Raw genomic sequence first — 23904 nt, forward strand, 5'->3', positions numbered from 1 at the left:
ATGTGGTAGCTGTGTTAATAACGTTTAATAAATGCAAGTAAAACACAAAATATAAAATAAGGTGATACATTCACTGATTTTAAAACATTTTTGATTAGCTTTCAGAGACCAACACTTCCTTCCTCGGGTCAGGAAAGGATACCATAACAGCATTATACTGACCTGAGGCAGGAGGTTTTGGTCTCTGAAAGCTAATTGAAAAGGGTATTAGGCTATTAAATAAAATATTTTCTGAAATGACTGTGGGTTAGAGGTATGCCAGGGGGTGGGGCCATGTAGAGTAGGTGGAGCCAATGTAAAGTGGGGTGGGGCTAGGGCTGTACTAAAATCTCCCTCTCAAAAATTGGGATCCCTTGGCAGCTCTGCTGTTGTGTTATTTTGGCAGTAGAAAGTCAGGTGGGCTTATAGGGAGGGAGGGGAATGGTTCTTGGGATATGTTCTCTGTAAAAGTTTTTATTGTGCCATGTTGGAGGTTTACTGTTTGGATTAGTCACTGTTGGAAACAGGATGCTGGGCTTGATGGACCTTTGATCTGTCCCAGAGTGGCAATACTTATGTACTTATGTTTTTTCTTGTTCTGTATGAAGCTTATCAACCAACATGTTTTGCTTTTAATAAAGATGATTAAAACATAAAAATAAGTTTTGGATGTTACTGAATTCTATTATTCTGTCTCACTGTATTTCCAGTTTTGGCACCATATAAGCCATTACAAGAACAAAATATAAGAAAACCAATGGACTACATTAGGGGTTTATAGCCCATTTAATTATGTTTCAACAAATAAGAGATCTGTTTGACAGAAAATATTTTTATTATTTTGAATTATAAACCACTTGTCCCTAAACCATGCTCAAACAACAGAATAATCAATTTGTGTATCTAAAAGTTAAACTTCTACAAAACAGATGAAGATGTGATTTCATGTGCCCGAATGAAAGGAGAGTTTAATTCTACTTCCATTTAATTTCAATATATTCCATCATCTTTATAACACCAGGCTTCCCAAGGCAGATTCCCATCAGGAAACAGGATATTTCCACTGAAATTTGGCTATCTGTATGGTATACAGTGTATTTATTTAGTTTTTAGTGTAGAAAAAAAAGCACAAAATACAGAGTTTAAAATTGCTGTTTCTACCAGCTATAATAATTTTTTAAGCTGCTTTAGTGGTATTCAATTGTTATTTTATGATATTTATATCTACATATAGGAAGCTTTCAAATAAATTAAAAAGCTGTCCAATAAGTAAAACAAAAAACTTTTGTCCTCCACCTTTTAAGGCACTGCCTATTGAAACAGTTTTAGACTTGTTACAGATGGACCAACAATAAAAAAAATCAAAAAACGAATGAGGATGCAGCAGCTCATAGGTTTGCTTGCTTTGTTTTCAGTAAATGGGGATGACGGCTGCGCTGGGAAAGGGAAACTTAGATTGTCCTAATTGGCTTCCTTGCTTACAGTGAACTAGATAGACTCACTTCCACTCCTGTTTATTAAACCTCCTTGAAACCTCCTTGTCTCAATCAAACCTACTTGCATGCGCCAGTAGATCAGGTGACCTTTGATGCTGCTGGAACGTGTATCAGTGTGCCCTTGGTATAAGCTTCGATTATTATGGACATACTACCGCGCTTTCCTTTAACGCAACTTCCTGTTTCCGGCAAGGCGGGATGCTGATGGAGAGGGAAGTTATGTGGTGTGTGTAGTAGTATATCATAGGAGAGAGGGCATCGGAGAAGGAAAGCTGTGGGATTTTTAGTGGGCGACCTCAGGTATGAGTTTGATCGGGGTTGTGTTTGAGGGAGAGGTGTCGTATCGCGGAGAAGGAGGAGAGTGGAAGATACTGGGAGAGATGGCCGATCCCCGAATGCATGTGAGGAGACCGGTACCCCTATCGCGTGTGAGAGTATGGGTACAGTCGAATGCGTGTGCCTCTTTGCGATCCGTCCTTTACTTTTTTCCCCCAAAAAGAAACCGTAGTATGTTTTGGTGGTGGCTTTGATTTTTCTTCATGACGATCACGGATTCATTGTGTTCTCTTTGGGATGTACCACTGTTTTCAGTGGTGCAATATGTGACATTTCATAAAAGTTGCATTTTATACAGTGGGTAAATGTGGTATTGTGCTCCAACTTACGGCTGGTTTTTGTGAATTAAAGTTTACGTATGATTTTAATAAGGTTTTTAATTGTCAAAAAGGTGAAACCAAAACATGTGAACTAGGATTTACATGAATATACACTAATGTTATTTAAGCGACTGGATTAGCTGTCAGTAGGCATGTTAAGGTATTGGAGTTTTAGTTTGTGCGTTTTTAATACTGAAAAGTAATTCTTGTGTCAACAGTAAAGTTAACTCACATTTCTGGGGTTAGTGTACTAGTTTATTGTGCTGTGCTAGTGTGGTTCTCGGTGTGGAGGTCCAGGATGTGGGTCTCTAGTTTTCAAAGCAGCGTGGCCATACAGAGTGTAGTGTAGATATGGAGAAGTGCAAAGATCACTTTTAGCTCACTGTTTCTTCTCATTGACAGTGGTGGGGCTGGAGACGCCAGTGGGTGAATCACACAGGACACAGCTATATTCAGTCCTGTTAACACTGGTCCCAGAAATGTAGACTAAATTTGAGTTAGATGTTGGCATGCTTGGGTTTTTTTTTTTTCAGGTGGTATTAAGTTCATGTACCTTTTTTTGTTGCCTGCTAAAACTGACAAATGAAAGAGCCCAGACCTTATGCACCAGAGAATGTGCCCCCCCCCCCCCCCCCCCGCTTTTCCTGGGGAAGTAGCGTCTTTAGGAAATCCTTGCATGTTCAAGAGAAAACCTTGCAGATTTGTTCCTGTCTGCAGGAGAATGTGGATGCATGTGCTGCAGCCAGCACATTATAGCCCATTAAAAAGTGGGAGATATTGGCTGCAGAAACTGAACTGACCAGACAGACAATAAAGGTAGAAAAAAAAAATAAAGTTTTGGTTTAGTGGTTTGACTATTCCAGCTTGGGAATCTGAATGTGCAGCATTTGATATTTTATTTTGCACAGTATAGGAGGATTTCTGTTTCTATTTTTCTAGTGCTGCATTACATGCGGAGTTGGGTTTCTTGGAGTTTTCCAGTTTAGTTTTTGTCTGCACACTTCTGTTTTTCTGATTTTTGGTCATTCTGAATTTGGCGAGACTTTAGCCGTGTTCATCAACTGTGACCAAGGTAAAGTATTTTTCTAGCATGATATTTCTGTGTAGGGATTTATAGCACTCTGGCTTGTTCTGAACAAAAGGTGTGTTCTGGTGTAATATTTGTTTTTAATTAATTTATTTTTTTTTATGTTAGAAGAAAAAAAAATCACTGGCTGTAGAGTCAATTTTTCAGGCCTAAAACAATAGCTAAGCACTGGAGTATCCAATCCAGTGCTCCTCACTGAGAGGGATGCTCCCTCGGGACCCCACTCAGCAGTTGTATTGGTGTTACTGTATTTAGGTTGGTAGGTTAGTAAGTGTATGTGTGGAACAGCATTGTGAATGGGTGAGGTCAGTTAAGAAAGGAGTGGCGTAGTGGATGGTATGGGGTTATTAGGTGAATGGAGAGTGGGTCGGGTGAAGGGTAGAAGTGTTGAGTAGGTGGGTGTGGGTGGGTCTTGGAGTAGTCTCTCTCTGATTTGTGGGAAGATTTTATGCAGTTTTCAGCCCCCTCCCTGCACCCACACTCTGTACACCTTTTGAGCATCCCATACTCCATCCATCTTTTTTCCAGCCCCCCCTCCCTGCACCCACACTTCACCTTACAGCTCCCTCCCTATACATGGATACCATCCATATTTTTTCCAACCGCTTCCCTAAACCCACTCTTCATCCACCTTTTAGCCCCTCCCCCCCCCCGTACAGATACCATCCACTTTTTCCAACCTCCCACACTCCAACCATCTTTTTCCAGTCCCCAGGCCCGCACTTACCAGTCCAGCACGTTGGAAGTTCCTCTTTGGGGCAGGAAAGAACGCCACTCTTTCCTGCCTGCTGCCGCTGTTCTGGCCAGTACCCCCCAAGGAGGTTTAATAAGACTTATTAAAACTGCTTGGTGCCCGCTTCTTCAAAATGGCCACACGAAGCTTCTCGTGGCAGCCTCACGAGATTGCTCTTTGCAGTCTTGGTGGCTGTTTTGAAGAAGTGGTGGCACTGGCCAAAGTGGCGGCAGCGGGCAGGAAAGAGGCTCGGGGGGAGATAAACCAGCTAGCCTGCCTTCTTAATTATCCCCATTACCGCAGGATAAATTGTGTAGTACCGTGTGAGTTTTAAAAATTGGTGGGAACTACTATCTCTCTCCCTCTGAGAGCACTGCACGTGCCAGTGGATCATTGACCTCTGATCCGACTGTGCTCATCACCCAACTCAAATTCTGGGCAAAAAATGCAAATCCTGCTTGGCTAAGAAATTTTGCACAAATTCTGTGTTGTGCAGAATTCCGCCAGGAGTAGATAACAGAACTCTAACAGAAATATTCTTGACTTGCATTAGCAGACATGCATGACCTTGCTTTCACGTGCAAGCATGTTGTACTAAGAACAGGACTGTGCATCGGATCATGCTCCTAGTCTTAAGGGCTGCTTTTTCCCCTCTTGCATTTACCATGGGTGGGGGAGGTAAGGCTGAGGCTGGTGTAGGAGCTGTGAGCGCATGTTGGCTCATTGTTCTGAACTAGGTATGGTTTTCCTGATAGCTCTGTTCTGCTCCCCTCTGCTCTTGCACCCATTAGATGGGTATGTGTGGGTGGGATGAAGTAAAGTTTCCTAATTCTGGAGGTTGTTTTCCAAGCCCAGTAAGGATACAAGCTCTGTATTTCTAAGAGAAATTTCATGAGAATTAGAAATTTATGCCCACCCAACTTTCCTAGTTAATATTATGAGTGTTCTTTGTCTTGTTTTTAAGGATTGATGGTCAACATGGTACATGCTGAAGCCTTTTCTCGTCCTTTAAGTCGCAATGAAATTGTTGGTTTAATTTTTCGTTTGACAATTTTTGGTGCCGTGACGTATTTCACTATCAAGTGGATGGTAGATGCCATCGATCCCACTAGAAAGCAAAAAGTAGAAGCTCAAAAACAAGTAAGTTCTCCACATTTATACTGCTGTTTAGAACCTGAATAACTACCTTCATGAAAATATCAGGCAGTGCAAGGGAGATGGATTGTTTCTAGTTGTCCATACATAAAAAGAAATTTCATGCTGTCAGGACCAGGTGGTTAGGATACAGGAAGTGTTTATCTCCAGTAGCCATGTTAATTTACATAAATAATTGTGCCATCCAAATCATTATACACCAGAATGAGAATCTGCACCCTTAGGTCCTCTTTGAGAATGGCAGTTTTCCTTGGCAGATCTTAAACTGGAGAAGGCAAAATGATTTATGTTTGGTGCTGAAGCCATCTATTAATTTTTCTTTGCCCAAAAAGATCTAAGAAAAGCGACACCACCTTTTGTATGGTTTTATATTTCAAAATTAAACAAATGAGCCTCAACTGCCCAGAGCTGATTTCAAGATACATCTTGAACAAATATATACACATCTTATTGAAGGGCTTCTCTCATTGGCCCCATTTAGTGAAATGCAAAAACCTCGCTGGAAAACAACTCTAACCAAAGAGAGAAAAAACAGCTGAAGAAAAAAGATAATTCACCAATGCTCTATAACTCCATAAATTAATAACAAACTTTGTGGCATCCCTTTAACTTGGATTTCCAATAATATAACAAATATAATTTAAATCATTTAATAGTTCCAAAGAATTGTTGTGGCATGCCCAAAAAAACTTATTTGATGGTGTATGAATTCACAAAGTTCCTCCTCCTGAGGTCAGAAAACAAGGGGAACCCTTGTGGGGGTTTAGGATGTCAAACGGGGCTGCTTAGTATTGTATAAAACAAGTGGAAGTGAATTGAAAGACTTTGAGGGGCATTTTCGAAAGGGACGTCCAAGTTGCGATTTGGACGTCCTTGCAAAACAGCGAAATCCAGGGGCGGGGAAACCTATATTTTCGAAACAAGATGGACGTCCATCTTTCGTTTCGAAAATACCGTCAGAAACATTCAAATCCTTAAATTTGGATGTCCCTAGACATGGACGTTTCTGACTTTCGGCGATTTTCGAAACCAAAGATGTCCATGTAAAAAATGTCCAAATGTAAGCCATTTGGGCGTGGGAGGAGCCAGCATTTGTAGTGCACTGGCCCCCATGACATGCCAGGGCACCCTAGGAGGCACTGCAGTAGACTTCATAAATTGCTCCCAGAAACATAGCTCCCTTACCTTATGCCAAAACCTATTACCCACAACTGTACACCACTACCATAGCCCTTACGGGTGAAGGGGAGCACCTATATGGGTACAGTGGGTTTTGGAGAGCTCGCTGTTTCCTCCACAAGTGTAACAGGTGGGGGGGGGGGGGTATGGGCCTGGGTCCTCCTGTCTGAAGTGCACTGCAGTACCCACTAAAACTGCTCCTGGGACCTGCATGCACTGTCATGGACCTGAGTATGACATCTGAGGCTGGCACGACATTTTTAAAGATGTTTTTTGAGGCTGGGAGGGGGTTAGTGACCACTGGGGGAGTAACGGGAGGTCATCCCCGATTCCGGTGGTCATGTGGTCATTTTGGGCATCTTTTTGTGCCTTATTCGTAAGAAAAACAGGTCTGGATGAAAATGTCCAAGTGTTCGTCAGGGACGTCCTTGTTTTTTTTCGATTATGGGTCAAAGACGTCCAAGTGTTAGGCATGCCCAAGTCCCGCCTTCACTACGCCTCCGACACACCCCCTTGAACTTTGTCCGTCCTTGCGACGGAGTGCAGTTGGAGACGTCCAAAATCGGGTTTCGATTATACCGATTTGGATGTCCCTGGAAGAAGGACATCCATCTTCTGATTTATGTCGAAAGATGGATGTCCTCTTTCAAAAATGAGCCCATTTGTGAACTCACACACCTTCAGCAGTTTTTTTTGGGCATGCCACAACAATCCTTTGGAACTATCAAATGATTTAAATTATTTTGTTACATTATAGGAAGCCTAAGTAAAAGGGATACCACAAAATTTGTTGTTAATTTTTGGAGTTATAGAATACTGGTGAATTAGCTTTTTTTCTTCAGTGTTTTTTTCTCTCAGTGATGAGTTGTTTTCCACTGAGGTTTTTGCAATTCACTAAATGGAGCCAATGAGAGAAGCCCTTTGATGAACTGTACATGTATGTTCAAGTTGTATATTGAAATCAGCTCTGGGCAGTTGAGGCTCATTTGTTTAATTTTGAAATATAAAAACATTGTCGCTTTTCTTAGATCTTTTTGGACAAAGAGAAATTAATAGATGATTTAGTTAAGCATTTGCCTTCCAAGTAATTTTTTGCTTGTAATCTAAGGTACTGCTGAAGTCAACCATTTCCTTTTTATCTAGGCAGAGAAATTAATGAAGCAAATTGGTGTGAAGAATGTGAAGCTTACAGAATATGAAATGAGCATTGCTGCCCATCTTGTAGACCCTCTCAGCATGCAAGTAAGAGCCATGATCCTAAAAATTTGTTTTCCTTCAGCAGAGGGCCACATAAATTGATGATTGTGCATGGGGGGGGGGGGGGGGTAGATTTTAAGTTTTATGCTTCTATAATTGTTTCCTTAGTGTATGCAGCAGATGAATCCAAGAACTGGTGGGTTGTGTCCATCTACCAGCAGGTGGAGATAGAGAATACAAAGCTGAAGGCAGTGATACCAGACGGCCAGCTCCTCCTTCACCTCAGTACATTATTATTATTATTAGCATTTGTATAGCGCTACCAGACGCACGCAGCGCTGAACACCTGACACAAAGAGACAGTCCCTGCTCAAAAGAGCTTACAATCTTAAGTACATCTCTATCTCCATTAGGTGGTGGACGGCGCTTCAGCAGCTCCTGGATTTGTCTGTTGGGGATACTACTACTACTATTTAGCATTTCTCCTGGGTCCTGTGGGCCAGTTGAGTTTAGGGGTGTCTGGTGGTGTCGACTTTGGGGGCATACTCAGTCTTCTGGGTCCCTGCTTCACCCTTCCCCCCTTGCTTCCTGGTCTTTAGACCTCTAGCCTTCCTCACCAGTAAAAAAAAAAAAAAACCAACCCAAAACAAAACCAAGAGAGCTCCTTTGCCTTCATTTGGTATTAAAACAAAACAGAAGAAACAAGATTTCTGACAGGACCGGGCAGTACAGGGTTTCCCTGTCTTAGTGCTGTGCTTTGTCTGTGTGCCGGTTAGGCAGCAGGCTGCTGTGTCTGCGGGTCTCTGGTTCTCCTCCGGAGACACCTGCTGTTCGGTGAGTCCCTGCCTTTCTCTTTCGGCGCAGGGGTACCGTGCTTTAATGTGGGTGACGCTGGCGTTTGAAAGCTGTTCCTGCTGCGGTAGCAGATGCTGTGCAGCAGGATTCTGTGTGGTGGCGTGTTTGAATGCTGGGGAGGGAAGTGCTGAAGTTCCCTTTCCCCGAGCAGCCTTTTCCCGCGCTAAAATGGCGAGAACACGCGCCTTTTTGCTGGCATGGCCCGCTCTTTTCTCATGATATCAGCTCTGATCCTTTCCCGCCCTGCGGCCTTGATGTGGGCAGGGGGGAGGAGCGGCTTCTCCTAAAGGACCTTGTATTCTATTAGAGACTGCTGGTCCAGGAGATTCCCCTTTATTTTCTCCAGCCTTTGATTTCCTTTACCAAAATCACTGTTGAGTCAGAAACTGTTTGCATGTAGCTGGGGCAGTGGCACAAATTCTTCTCAAACTGCCCCCTCTATGCAAGGGGATCCAAGGAAAGAACAGAATTATTTTAAGCTGTTTCTATATCTTCTGAGCAGGATCTCCTCTGCTCTGGGACCCTTAATTTGAACCTTTCTTCTTAAGAGAGCTTGGCCTCAGTAGCCCTTTTCGTAATTGGGGGAGTTTTTATGCCCATCTCGGGCAGATAGGTTCTAGAGGGCTAAGTTTTCCAGAAGGAATCTGATGGTCCTGCGATGTGCCTTGTTATTTTCGGGATGCATGTCAGCCACTGGGGGCTTCTTTGGGGCAGAGGATTTCTGACCTCCCTGACCCCCCGAGTTCATTCTGCTGCTCTGTATGCCTATATATTGCAGAAATCTGCTAGGGGAGCTAACAGTTCCTTTTTAGTTCAGCCTTTGGAGTTTTCTGGCTTGTTTCTGGTCTCAGTCTCTTCTGATGGACCCTGCCCCGAAGAGGGGATGTTTTCTCTCCAGCTGAGCAGTAGGGTCCATTTCTCCCCTGTTGTCCTCTGTTTGGAGGGAGTCTTTTCAGGGCAGTCCCTTTCTGCACAAAGGCAGCAAGAATCTCCTGAGCTGGAAAGCCATGTTTGCCTAAGTGGGTACATTGATAGCAATAGGCCTCACTGTGGCGAGTTTAGATGTTCTTTTAGTGCCTGCGTTGACTAAGGCTTTTCCTGGTGTGGGAAACAGTGAACAGCATCAGAGCAGGGCTCCTTGTATGTTGGGCCTGTGAAAGGGCCTATTTAGTGTTTTTATTTACAGACTTTTCTTTTTCTGTCCCCTCAGTTTTTGTCTGAGGGCAGCTGCTTGAACAGCTTGGAAGTTTCCCTCCTTCCTTTGTGAAACTCTTTTTATACTGGCAGTACAGGCATTGCCTATGAGCACACCACCCTGGGTGTGCCTGATCGCTGATCCTGGAAGCACAGCAGGGTTGGGCCTTGCTGGTTTCTACTTGGATGGGAGACTGCCTACGAATACCAGGTGCAGTAGGTTTTCTTTTTTTTTTTTTTTTTTTTCTGCACCTTTTGCTCCTTTACAATTACAAGTGGGAGTTTCTAGGCTTAGTTCCTTTGGCTCCACCTTTCTGTGGGAAATGTTACATATTGTTATTTTCTGGGGCTAGTGCTCTGGTCTCCATGATAACCATGGAACCTCAGTGCTGTTGTCATGGGGGCTTTTGCTCCAGGTGCAGTAGCTTCAGCAAAATAGTTATGTTTTTCTGGAAGATGGTTGGCTTTCAGCCTGAAGGTCACAGGTTTAAGGCTGGTTTGTGTATCATATAGCCCTCAGCTTCTTTTCTGTGGGGTATATTTTACTTCCTTCTCTCATATTGCTTGCCTTGACATGCAGTTCTTTCCATAGCTGGGACAGTTTACACTAGGCTACAGTGCCAAAGGTTAGCAGTGGTGTTTTCCCACAGCAGTTCTGCTCTTCTAGTTTTGCTGTCTGACTCTGATCAAAATATTGCATTCCAGCTCCAGCTTTTATTGCACTTTTTCTTTATATTGGACAGCTAGCAATATTCAGAGCTACTTCAATGTAGCCTGCACTTCAATTTTCCCTGCACTTCTGCCTTAGAAAGCATTTATTTTCTTTCCTCTTTGGCCCCATCATCTGCGATTTCTCTGTTTGGCCGTTCTGAGCCCTCATGTTCAGTTCCAGGCTTTTCCTGTCGGCATGGCTGTGGTTCCATTCACCTTTTCCTAGGTTTGGGAATTTTGCCGCTTTCTCCACAAGAACAGCATCAGACTGCACCTCACTGTAGATGAGATCCGAGAGTTTATCTTCCCGGGTCTTCTTGGAATCCTTGAGCTGGGTGGTCACCCTTCAAATGGGCCACCTTGTCCCATTCCAGACAGCTCTGGAACGATTTTTTTTATGACCGAGGACTGGAGGATCTAGGTTCAGACTTGGGTGCGCAGTCTGCTCAGGGAGCTGAGTCCTCGGATCTGGCTATGCATTCATGTCTTGGGCTCTGTGGCGGACACTTTGGAGATAGTGCTGTGGGTGGTGCTCATAGACAACATCTACAGCTCTTGCTTCTCGATGGGTGGTCTCCTGTGTTCCAGGAGTGTCAGCAGTGTCTTCTGTGGCTGTTCTCAGTACGCTGGCGCATGAACTGGTGGCTTCGCAATTCCTCCCTGTGGAAGGGATGCCTTGGCACCTCCGCAGTGGATGGTGGTGGTCACGGATGTGAGTCTCTCTGACTGGAAAGCCCTTTGCCTCCTCCGGGGTGGTGGATGGCACAGGGGACGGTGTAGCCGATCTCCTGCCTGGATCTGCTGTTGGTGCTGTTCGTCTTCTAGCTTTTCAGGACACATTGCAGGCCAGGCGGTGCTTGTGCCGTCTTCCCCCGCCTGGACCTGCTTTTGGTGCTGTTCGTATTCTAGCACTTCAGGACACGTTGTGGGCTAGGCGGTGCTTCTGCCGTCGGAGAAGATGAGGTGGTGGCTGCTTCTTCAACAGAGTGGGACTCGGAGTCAGACTGTGGCCATCAGGGCGTGTCGCTCCCATGGAATGGGCAGAGGACCTCGTGTTCCGTTTCTACGTGGCCCACTTTGCGGGTTTTCCTACGGTAAGTTCTCTTTTCTGCCATCTTCTGGTCTCGGCAGAATGGTTATTCTGCACCAGTGCTTCTCCAACATGGCCTCAGGTAGAGAGCTCCGTAGGTAGATCTGATGGCGTCCCGGCTGGACGCCCAGGTGCCTTCTTTCTTCTGTCATCGGAGAGAGGGTGATTTGGCAGGGCTGGTTGTTCTATTGCATCCTTGGCCGGAGGATGTTCTTCAATAGTGTTTCCTCCGTGGCCTGTCTGTGGCCGAGTTCTTTTCAGATCGCTCTCCGCCGGGGTCGAGTCATTCTGGTAGCTCTAGAGTAACCAAGGCACCCTTGGTATGTAGATATAGTGAGGCTCCTGGTGGTGCCTTTGTTTTGGATCCGCTTGACTCCGGGTTCTGGGTCTGCTCCTGAGTGGATGATCCCTCTCGCTTTGGTCTTACGGCCTGGTGTTTTGAGAGGTCGACTCTGTGGAACAGAGTTCTTTGGACGCTATGGTTACTGTTCTGTTGCGATCTTATATGTGATCCACGGTCCACTGCAACCGCTTATTCATAGGTGTTGAGGATTTTTTGAGGCTGGTTGCGGCCCATGCTTGGTCTTCATTGTGGGCGTCTGTTCCTCAGCGATTGAGTTCTTTCTGCAGGATGGGTTGCAGAAGGGCCTGACCTGGCCTTGCACTCGGAGGTGGTGCATTTCTTGCAGAGTGCTTTGCTCCGCCGCTGCTGCGACCTTCTCCCTGAAACCACGTTCGTATTCTCCGAGTCTAGCTTGGGGTTCCTTGTCTACCGAGCATTGCTTCGGACTCTTTTTGTTCCTTTGCTGAATGCTTCGCTTAGGAACTTACAAGCAGTGTTTTTGGTTGCCAATTCTTCGGCACTCAGAGTGTCTGAATTTTTAGTGCAGCCATTCCGAGCTGTTTTTTCTGCAATTTGCTGAGTCTGGAGTGACCTTGCTTTCGGTTCCTTCTTTCTTTTCCGGCTGTGGTTTGGCTTTTCTTTTTCAGCCTCTCTTTCTTCCCTTCTTTCGGGAGGGGGATTTTCACATGGAGTATATGGCGCTTCATCTTCTGGATGTTCAGAGGGTTCTCCGGTATTTACTACTACTACTACTACTTAGCATTTCTATAGCGCTGCCAGGGTTACGCAGCGCTGTACAATTTTAGCATGGGGAAGGACAATCCCTGCTCAAGAGAGCTTACAATCTAAAGGTTACAAACTATGTAGTCAGTGTAGGTAACTTACAACTTATGTAGTCAATGTAGGTAGCTTACAATCTAAAGGTTTTAAGCTATGTAGGGAAGGTGGTTAGGCGCCAAAAGCAAGGGAGAAGAGATGGGCTTTGAGTAAGGACTTGAAGATGGGCAGGGAGGGCGCATGGCGTATGGGCTCGGGAAGTCTGTTCCAGGCATAAGGTGATGCGAGGCAGAAGGGGCGGAGTCTGGAGTTAGCAGTGGTAGAGAAGGGTACAGATAGTAGTGATTTGTCCTGAGAGCGGAGGTTACGGGTGGGAACATACGGGGAGAGGAGGGTAGAGAGGTAAAGGGGGGCTGCAGATTGAGTGCACTTGAAGGTCAATAGGAGAAGCTTGAACTGTATACGGTAGCGGATCGGGAGCCAGTGAAGCGACTTGAGGAGAGGGGTGATATGAGAGTATCGATTCACGCGGTAGATAAGACGTGCGGCGGAATTTTGGACAGATTGAAGGGGGAATAGATGGCTAAGCGGGAGGCCAGCGAGAAGAAGGTTGCAATAGTCAAGACGAGAGGTAACAAGCGAGTGGATGAGGGTTCGGGTGGTCTGTTCAGAGAGGAATGGGCGAATTTTGCTAATATTAAAGAGGAAGAAGCGACAGGTCTTAGCTGTCTGCTGGATATGGGCAGAGAAGGAGAGGGAGGAGTCGAAGATGACTCCGAGATTGCGGGCTGAAGAGACGGGGAGGATGAGGGCATTGTCAACAGAGACGGAAAGTGGGGGAAGAGGAGAAGAGGGTTTGGGTGGAAAGACAAGGAGCTCGGTCTTTGCCATGTTCAGTTTCAGATGCCGGTTGGACATCCAGGCAGCGATGTCTGAGAGGCAGGCCGAAACTTTGGCCTGGGTTTCGACTGTGATGTCGGGAGTGGAGAGATAAAGCTGGGTGTCATCAGCATAGAGATGGTACTGGAAACCATGTGATGAGATCAGCGAGCCCAGGGAAGAGGTGTAGATCGAGAAAAGAAGTGGTCCAAGGACAGATCCTTGAGGAACCCCAACAGAGAGCGGGATGGGGGTGGAAGAAGAGCCATTAGAAAATACTCTGAAGGAGCGCTGGGAAAGGTACGAAGAGAACCAGGAGAGGACGGAGCCCTGGAACCCGAATGAGGACAGTGTGTCAAGAAGTAAATTATGATTAACGGTGTCAAAGGCGGCCGATAGGTCGAGGAGGATGGAATAGTGACCTTTGGATTTGGCAAGGAACAGGTCATTGCAGACTTTAGAGAGTGCTGTTTCTGTCGAGTGTAGTGGGCGAAAGCCAGATTGAAGCAGATAGAGGACGGCCTGAGAGGAGAGGAAATCAAGGCAGCGGCTGTGGACAGCGCGTTCAAGTAATTTGGAGAGGAAGGGTAGAAGAGAGATGAGGGCGGTAGTTGGAGGGACAGGTGGGGTCAAGTGAAGGTTTTTTGAGAAGTGGTGTGACTACAGCATGCTTGAAGGTGTCAGGGACAGTAGCAGTGGAGAGAGAGAGAGGTTGATGATGTGACAGATTGAGGGGATAACTGTAGGAGAGATGTTGTTAAGCAGATTGGTGGGAATGGGATCAGAGGAACAGGTGGTACACTTAGAGGAAGAAAGTAGGTGAGCAGTGTCCTCTTCGGTGATCTCAGGGAAGGAGGAGAAGGAGGCCAGGTTGGGTTGGTTGAGGGAGTGGGTTAAGAAGTCACAGGGAGGAGAAGGCTTGGAAGTGAATTCAAGGTTTATCTTCTGCATTTTATCGCGGAAGTAGTCAGCTAGTGTTTGAGGAGAGAGTGAAGGGGGGGGGTGGGAGCGGAGGGCACTTTAAGTAGGGAGTTGAGGGTGGCGAAGAGGCGACGAGGGTTGGAGCCAAGAGAATTGGTTAGTTGAGAGTAATATTCCTGTTTGGCAAGGAATAGGGAGGACTGGAAGGAGGAAAGCATGAATTTGTAATGGGTGAAGTCTGGCAGGGTGCGAGATTTCCTCCAGAGTCGTTCAGCAGATCGGGTGCAGGAGCGAAGGTAACTGATGCAAGGGGTTAACCAGGGCTGAGGATTAATGCGCTTAGTGGGGCGAGAGACAGATGGTTCTAGGGTGTCCAGAGCAGTGGAGAGAATTTCATTGTAGGTAGAGACAGCCGTGTCGACAGATTCAGAAGATGAGATGGAAGGGAAGAGATTGGAGATGTGAGAGGATAGGGTAGGGGGGTCGACAGCTTGGAGATTCCTGAAGGCAGTGGTTATAGTTGGACGAGGTTGAGGGGGAGGGTGGTGAAGTGTGAGGGTGATTAGGTGATGATCTGAGATTGGAAGGACTGAGGTGCAGAAGTTGGAAGGTGAGCAGGCAGAGAAGAGAACGAGGTCTAGACAATGGCCATTACGGTGAGTAGGGGTGGTAGAGCATAGTTGGAGGTTAAAGGAGGATGTCAGAGAGAGGAATTTAGAAGCGTAGGAGTTGGATGGGTTGTCAACGTGAATATTAAAATCACCAAGAATGAGGGATGGAGATGAGGGATCAAGAAAGACGGTGAGCCAAGCGTCGAAGTCAGTAAGGAATGAGAAGAGGGGCTTATCAGGGGGGCGGTAGATGACTGCAACTCTGAGTGGAGTCGGGTAGAATAGCCGGATGGCATGAGTTTCGAAGGATGAGAAACAGTGAGACTGTGGCAGGAGGAGGGGTTGGAAACTACAGGAGGGTGAGAGAAGAAACCCAACGCCTCCACCGCGTGCATCTGGGCAGGGAGTGTGGGAGAAAGATATCCTCCATGGCATAGGGCTGCGATTGGGGCAGTGTCATTAGGGGTTATCCAAGTTTCAGTTAAAGCAAGCAGTTGAAGGGAGAGGGAGATGAATAAATCGTGGGTGAAGGAGAGTTTGTTGCATACTGAGTGGGCATTCCATAGGGCACACGAGAAGGGGAGGGAAGTGGGGGGGAGAAGGGGAATAGGGATGAGATTGGAGGCATTCTGGGACCGGTTACGTGGATATGGAGAGGAGAGGTGAGGGGGACCTGGATTGGGATTGATGTCACCTGCGGAAAGTAGGAGAAGGAGTAAGAGAGTGCGGAGGAGGGTGGGGGAGGAGGGTCGACGAAGATGACGAAGACGGGATGTGTTAAGGAGGAATGGGGATGGGTTAATGGTGGGGAGAACGTGTAAAAGGTTGAGAGCTAGGAATGATGAGGGGGGCAGGAGAGCTGGGGAGTGGACGGGAGGGGACAAGGGTGGGCAATGAGTTCCTGAGGTAGACAGTGGCGGGGGAGGGGGGAAGATGTTAGGAAGGGACAGGGCGATGAAGAGAATGTGTATAGGGGCCATAAGTAGGGCTAAGGTGGGTGCGGATAAATGTGAAGTGGCTAAGGTGATAGGAGTAGAGGAGGAAGGCAGGAAGGCTAGGACTGGGACAGCAGGCAACAGCTAAGGCATAGGGAGTGATAGTGTCTAGAGGAATTCAATCAGCAGTTGGGATAGAGTAAAGGAATTCAGTCAACAGTTAAAGAAGGTGTTCAATATGCATCAGAAGTCGAGGTAACAACTTGAGGATTTAAACATTAACATTAAAGCAGTTCAATCAATAATTAAAGTAGATTACAGTGAGATGCAGCTAAGCCAAAATGCTAGCAATATTGCAGATTGAAGAGCGGCAATTAATAAAGCAAATAAAATGAGGATTTGCGGTGAAGTGCAGTTTAAGCCTCAAAGTCTACAATATTGCAGAATTTAAAAAGCAATTAGGTAGTAGAATTTCAACATGATACAGAGCAGTAGGATTTTAGGTAGCGACTTGAGTCAATGAAACAGATGACTGGGACAGGCAGGGATCCGACGGACTGGGAACAAGCCGGAGCAGGTATCTGGAACAAGCTGGAACAGGCAGGGAGAGGCTGGATCAGGTGGACAGGAACAAGCTGGATCAGGGAGGAGCTGGATCAGGTGGACTGGAACAGGCTGGTGCAGATGGACTGGGATGAGCTGGGTCAGGCGGGCTGGAACAGGCTGGAGGAGGCGGACTGGAACAGGCTGGTGCAGATGGACTGGGATGAGCTGAATGAGCTGGGTCAGGCGGGCTGGAACAGGTTGGAGCAGATGGCTGGAACAGGGAGAAGCTGGATCTGACGGACTACGGCTGGAACAAACAGGGAGAAGCTGGATCCGACGGACTACGGCTGGAACAAGCAGGGAGAAGCTGGATCCGATGGACTGTAGTAAGCTGGAGCAGGTAGTAGGCGGGTTGGAACAAGCTGGAGTAGATGGCTGGAACAAGCAGGGAGAAGCTGGATCCGACGGACTGCAGTAAGCTGGAGCAGGTAGTAGGCTGGTTGGAACAAGCTGGAGTAGATGGCTGGTATAAGCAGGGAGAAGCTGGATCCGACGGACTGCAGTAAGCTGGAGCAGGTAGTAGGCTGGTTGGAACAAGCTGGAGTAGATGGCTGGTATAAGCAGGGAGAAGCTGGATCCGGCTGGGTCAGGCGGACTGCGGCTGGAACAAGCAGGGAGAAGCTGGATTCGACGGACTGCGGTAAGCGGGAGCAGGAAGCTGGAACAAGTAGGGAGAGGCAGGAGCAGGTAGTTGGAACAAACAGGGAGAAGCTGGATCCGACAGACTGCGGCTGGGCGAGTTGGGCGGCAGGACTGGAGCAGGTAGGTGGAACAAGCAGGGAGAGGCAGGAGCAGGTAGCTGGAACAAACAGGGAGAAGCTGGATCCGACGGACTGCGGCTGGGCGAGCTGGGCGGCAGGACTGGAGCAGGTAGCTGGAACAAGCAGGGAGAGGCAGGAGCAGGTAGCTGGAACAAACAGGGAGAAGCTGGATCCAACAGACTGCGGCTGGGCGAGCTGGGCGGCAGGACTGGAGCAGGTAGCCGGAACAAGCAGGGAGAGGCAGGAGCAGGTGGCTGGAACAAACAGGGAGAAGCTGGATCCGACGGACTGCGGCTGGGCGGCAGGACTGGAGCAGGTAGCTGGAACAAGCAGGGAGAGGCAGGAGCAGGTAGCTGGAACAAACAGGGAGAAGCTGGATCCGACGGACTGCGGCTGGGCGAGCTGGGCGGCAGGACTGGAGTGAGCTGGAGATGGCTGGAACAGGTGGACTGGAACAAGATGGGGTAGAGGAGAGCTGGGCAGCAGGGCTGAAACACTCTGGAACAGGCTGGATTAGGTGGGCTGGAATGTTGCAGATGTTGCGTGTTTTTCAGCATTCAGATCTTCTCTTTGTTTTCGTTGCTGGTTCTTGCTGTGGGACGGCAGCCTATGGTCTGATCTGATTTTTTTCTCGTTGGATTGCAGATAATTTGTGGATTTTTTTGGAAAGGTTGCATCCCGCCAGTGGCATTCCAGGTTCATTTCACGAGTTTTCTATCTACTTCTTGGGCGGAACGGGTGTGCTTTCACTATTCAGATGATGACTTTGCAGCGGCGGTTCTGTCTCGGGGAGTGGCGACTTCCCACCCTACTTAGGGATTGCTTTGGTACATCCCACCAGTTCTTGGATTCGTCTGTTGCATACGCTAAGGAAGGTAAAAGTATGCCTTACCTGCTGATAATTTTCTTTCCTTTAGCAACAGCAGATGAATCCAGGATCCCGCCCTTTGTCAGCCATGCTTGTTTTGCCTTTCTGTTCTTGTTCTGGTCTTTAGTTTCCAAAAAAAAAAAAAAAGGAGAAGAGGCAAGAGAACAGAAACCACTGAAGAGGACTCCATCGCAGTTGTGGTTTCTCTTAAGTCAGACTGACAAGTTTCTGTTTTGTATGGTTGGTGAGGAAGGCTTCCTGGTTTCTTGTCTGATTCTGCTTGGTGATGAGACATGTACTGAGGTGAAGGAGGAGCTGGCTGGTATCACTGCCTTCAGCTTTGTAATCTCTATCTCCACATGCTGGTAGATGGACACAACCCACCAGTTCTTGGATTCATCTGCTGCTACTAAAGGAAAGAAAATTATCAGCAGGTAAAAGGCATAATTTTACCATACTGCTTGGAGGAGGAAGTGATGTCACAGACCCGAATGGCAGCTTGAAAACGGAGCTCCCAAACCTCTGCCAAGAATTAGCTTTATTAACAGCTTTCATCAACGCTATATCACATGTGGTGCACTCCCGACTGGAGGGCATGGAATACTGCATGGGTCATGACTGCTTCACGGACAAGAGAACTCGATTTACAAGCTTATGCATTTCAACGGAAGGCGATGTCTCCGACTGCACACTCCGAGGAACATGGCGCCCGGGCAGTGGAAAATCAACAGCTCTTGCCGGATAACTCTTTGTCCAGTGAGATTGGTGAGGAGCCCTTACAGCAGCATAATTCATGGACCACACTATACACTTGGCTTCAGGAGATTGGATCAGATTTAAAGGCAATGCGCTAAGATTTGGCAACGCTGGGATCAGACCTCCGTGGAGAAATAGCGGAACTGGGTAACCGCGTGGCTGAAATGGAAGTGGGCATGGAAGAGCATGCAGAGTCTCTAACTGTGCTTGAACAACAGTTACAGGATCAAAAACGTGAAACCCGGTATCTTCTAGACAAGGTGGAAGATTTGGAAAATCGGAGTCATCGCTCCAACATACGGGTTCGCGGGCTGCCAGAGTTACCTGAGTATTCAGATTGTGAAGAAGTTGTGCAGCACCTCGCGGCCCATCTGCTTTCTGATGCTGATAACCCCCGTACACCTGCCTCCATTCGTATTGAGCGTGCCCATCGAGCCTTGGGGACGAGAAGATCAAATATGCCTAAGGATATTGTGGTATGTTTTACTGAATTTAAATTGAAGGAAGCTGTGATGCACAAAGCGAGGGCGGCTAGTGTGGGACAGTTACCCAATAGAAATGTACCATGATCTTTCAACTACCACTCTCAAGCGGCGGAGTGAACTATGGCCCAGATGCATCAACCAAACGTAAAAAAAGCAAAATCGTTAAAGCCATTACCGAATTTTAAAAAACGAACAATGCTCCAAAAAAACAAGTCGCATAAGTTCGGTGCGGTATTGTAAAGAACGATGCATCAATCCCCATCGGTAATCGGCTCCTAAAGCATGCGCAGAGCAGCCAAGCGTTATGCTGGCTGCTCTGCGCATGCCAGAAACGTCAAAACAAACAAAAAAAAGAAAACAACACAAACACATGGCTCCCCGCTTTCCCCTGCATGTCTCCACAAACATAAAGGATCGGGAGGGGGCAAAGGCGCTCATCAGCAGCGTCCTGTATGGATGGCCTTGCCCCCCCCCCCCTCCCGAGGTCGACGCTGCTCCCCGCTGCTCCGTGTGTGAAATAAAAGCTGTTAAAAATCTTAACTTTTGCAGTGCCGGGCCCCCCCCTCCTTTCCTGTCTCTCTCTTCTACTTCTGTATCCAATGCTCCGCCTCTTGCCATCCTCCGCCTCCGTGCCCCGCCCCCTGAGTTCGTCGTCGCCGCTCCCCCCCTCCACCGGACCCCCCCTCCGCCATAATGGCCGGTGCAGTGCTTCCCACCTATGTTTGAAGGCGCTTCACAGGTTGGATCAGCTGTTCGTTGATCGCTTCTGTCTCCTCCGACGTCTTTCTCCTTCTTCTTGTGCCCACCCTCCTCTGACGTCAGTTATCTACGTAGGTAACTGACGTCAGAGGAGGGCGGGCAAAGGAAGAAAGAGAGAGACATCGGAGGAGACAGAAACGATCGACGAACAGCTGATCCAACTCGTGCAGCACCTTCAAACATAGGTGAGAGGCGCTGCACCGGCCATTATGGCGGAGGGGGGGGGTCCGGTGGAGGGGGGGAGCGGCGAAGACGAACTCAGGGGGGCGGGCACGGAGGCGGAGGATGTCAGGAGATGGAGCATTGGATACAGAAGGAGAAGAGAGAGACAGGAAGGGAGGGGGGCCTGGCACTGCAAAAGTTAAGATTTATAACAGCTTTTATTTCACACACGGAGCAGCAGGGAGCAGCGGCGACCTCGGGGGGGGGGGGGGGGGAGGGGGCAAGGCCGTCCATACAGGACGCTGCTGATGAGCGACTTTGCCCCCTCCCGATCCTTTTTTAATTTTAGTTTCATTTTTTGTTTTTGGTAGAGGGAAGTTCGGTGGCAGAGGGAAGTGGGGGAGCTCACTTTTCTTTTTTAAACGTGTTTTTTATGGTGCAGGGGGCAGTGGGGAGATGACAGCTCAGGCCTTAACGACAGGTCTGAGCTCACGTTAAATTTCTGCCGGTAAATGGTTTGTTGCAATCGTCGGTATGCTTAGTGCATTTTGAATTGTCCTAATTTCAATGGTAGTTTCTCGTTTGCATTCCGTTTTCGTTAGCTGCTAGCGTGGTCGGAAAATGGCCTTTAATGCATGCTATGTTTCAAAATTTCCTCGTTAAAGGGTTGTTAAAGGGTCGTTAAAGTTTTGTGCATCTAGGCCTACGTCCCCTAACCCACCGATTACAAGAGGAGGGGATTCATTATAAGTGGCAGCACCCTTTTGCCCTAGTGGTTTACAAAGAGAGCAAACAACGCCGAGTGACCTCGCTGGAAGAAGCACAGGAATTCCTATCTACCAGAGATCAATCTGATCCGCCTGCGAAGCATCAGCAGCTTGGCTGACATCGGGTATTGTAAGGTCTCCACCACCGGGAGACTCTTGGAAAAGTCTCCTGCACCGGGAGACTCTTGAGTCCCTCGGCCCTTTAGCTGAGCTGTGTGCTGTAATCCACTGCTAAAGATCACAAGGCAATCCACAAGGTCAGATCATTATACTTTATTGTAATCCCTTTGTGTCAACTGCTCCTCCAAAGGTAGTTCCCACCACAGCATTTCTCAAGAAGCATAGCAGTTCAACAGCATAGTATTCAAAACAAAACAAAAAAACCCCAAAAGGTTCCCAAAATCTCAGCAGTTCATATAAAGCAGTTATGCTAAAGGGCAGGTAGTAGTAGGGGGTGACTTTAATCTCACAATAGACCTGTCGCTAGATAATTCAACAGGGCAGGTGCATTATGCCAGGCGGGATAGAACCATATTTAAAAGCTTTATGGCACGCTGGGGGCTGGTTGACCTCTGGCATGGGAATCATGGTTAAGAGAGGGACTACACTTCTCCCCTAAATATAACACCTTCTCTAGGATTGATCTTTGGCTGGGGGACGGGGCTATAGCAAGCACTCTGCAAGCAGTAATCATTGAACCTCGCACATGGTCTGATCACTCCCCAATGGTTTTGACTCTGGGGACAATAAATATACCTAAGGGCCCTAGATATTGGCGGCTCAATGACGCGTTATTACAAGATCCACAGAACATTTCTACTGTAGAGAAATATATTATGGAATGTTTAGAATTTAATGACCTTGGAGATGTAGAGCCACTCACTTTGTGGGAAGGCCTAAAAGTAGTCCTTCGTGGACGCATCATAGTGCTAAAGGCCCATCTTACTAAAACCTGGGCTGCTCAGGAACAGATCCTTAGAGGCAAAATAACACAGTTGGAGAAATTGCACAAGGCAGATCCCTCTGATTTTTTTTTTTTTAATTGCATGAAGTCTTTATTTACTGTTAAGACATATCACAAAATCCATCCAACAGTTTGTACAATACTCTGCATATTGAGAAAAGCAAACAATCCACATCACCTGATGTACCTTAGCCAATAATTTTAACAGCCAGTTACCAAACCACAATGAACTTCAAGGTGTTTTTTTTTTTTTTTAATTTTAACAGCCCCAAACCCCTCCCCCTTCCCTCCTATCACCAACCTTCCCCGGGGGGATCCTCTAGACACATACTTCCATTAATTGCCCATAGATTACACTCTTTTCACGTTGAACCCTGAGATTGAAAGATCTCCCGTACCGATTGCCATTAACTCATCTGTTGTTTTCGCTCTACTAAGAGCCTTTCCATTTCACAGACGTATGCCATTTTATTGAGCCATCTCTTGATTGAGGGGACCCCTCATATTTCCATTGAGAGGCTATGACCACTCTAGCTGCTCCAACAGCATGTCTCACCAACGTCTGCTGACTAGGCTTTAACCCCACTACCTTCACAGAGAACAGAAAAATTTCAGGAGCCCAAGTAATAGAACACCCAACCTATCTCTGCAGCCTACTATGAACTGCTTTCCAGAACACTCGAGCTTTTACACATGTCCACCACACATGTCCCATTGTTCCCCTTTGGCCACATCTCCTCCAACATAAGCCTGAGGTTGCAGGATAAATTCTGTGAAGGCGATCAGGTGTTAGGTACCATCTACACAGTACTTTTACTGCGTTCTCCTTTAGAGGTACATGAATCGACACCATCCTCGCCCCCTGTTCAATTCTTTCCCACTCCGCCTCCCCCAGGGCCACACCAATTTCCCTCCTCCAGCTTTCCCTATGCTGGCAATACCGTGGAGACTGTGCACTGATGCATTTATATAAGATCCCTCTGATTTTAAGAGAGCTGATGCCCTACATCAGCTTAGATTATAACTTAATGAGGTTCAAATGGATGAGCTTTCTGCCCAGTTGCAGCGGGTGCAGCAGGAGCATTTTGAATTTGGTGATAAAGCTAGTCGGTTATTAGCTTGCAAATTAAAGAAGCGAGCCCAGCGTAATCGTATCTTTAATATCAAGAACGCCTTGGGGGTACAATGCACTCTACTGGAGCAACTTCAGGAGGCATTCTATGAGTATTATACAGAGCTCTATCTATCTATCTGAAGTAACACCACCTCAGGTGGCCATTAATGCCTACCCCCAGGAGGTCAGTCTTCCGCAGCTGTTGTAGGGAGAATCAGCATTGCTATCTGCAGCCATAACCTTAGAAGATATTGAGTGGACAATCTCGGACCTTCCCCATAATAAGGCCCCTGGCCCAGATGGATTCTCCACCAGGTTTTTTAAATTGTTTGCTAAGCAGTTGGCTCCTATTTTGCTGAGAGTATTCACTTCATTTGATATAGCACAGGAATTGCCCTATTCCTGGAGACTAGTGGCTGTCATACTGTTGTTGAAACCGGGGAAAGATCCACAACAATGTAGCTCGTATAGACCAATCTCCCTCTTAAATACAGACTATAGTAACATAGTAGATGACGGCAGAAAAAGACCTGCACGGTCCATCCAGTCTGCCCAACAAGATAAACTTATATGTGCTACTTTTTGTGTTTACCTTACCTTGATTTGTATCTGTCATTTTCAGGGCACAGACCGTAGAAGTCTGCCCAGCACTAGCCCCGCCTCCCAACCACCAGCCTCGCCTCCCACCACCGGCTCCACCACCCAATCTCGGCTAAGTTTCTGAGGATCCATTCCTTCTGAATAGGATTCCTTTATGTTTATCCCACGCATGTTTGAATTCAGTTACCATTTTCATCTCCACCCCCTCCCGCGGGAGGGCATTCCAAGCATCCACCACTCTCTCCGTGAAAAAATACTTCCCTG

At 47.1% G+C, this 23904-nt stretch overlaps 1 protein-coding gene across 4 annotated transcripts in view; it reads left to right on the forward strand.

The window, feature by feature from the left end:
* The first annotated feature begins 1668 nt into the window (after positions 1–1668).
* ATAD1 (ATPase family AAA domain containing 1) overlaps positions 1669–23904 on the forward strand; it is a 70522-nt gene continuing 48286 nt past the window's right edge. The window contains exons 1-4 of one of the 4 annotated variants that reach the window (XM_030203075.1): positions 1669–1876; positions 3071–3203; positions 4916–5091; positions 7429–7527. In XM_030203075.1, the coding sequence (XP_030058935.1) occupies positions 1778–1876; positions 3071–3203; positions 4916–5091; positions 7429–7527 (507 nt within the window). In that variant the 5' untranslated portion in view covers positions 1669–1777. The remainder of the gene's footprint in view (positions 1877–3070; positions 3204–4915; positions 5092–7428; positions 7528–23904) is intronic. The other 3 variants (XM_030203076.1, XM_030203077.1, XM_030203078.1) reach the window with 3 other exon arrangements.

Source organism: Microcaecilia unicolor, chromosome 5, assembly GCF_901765095.1.
Source record: "Microcaecilia unicolor chromosome 5, aMicUni1.1, whole genome shotgun sequence".
NCBI classification, from domain to species: domain Eukaryota; kingdom Metazoa; phylum Chordata; class Amphibia; order Gymnophiona; family Siphonopidae; genus Microcaecilia; species Microcaecilia unicolor.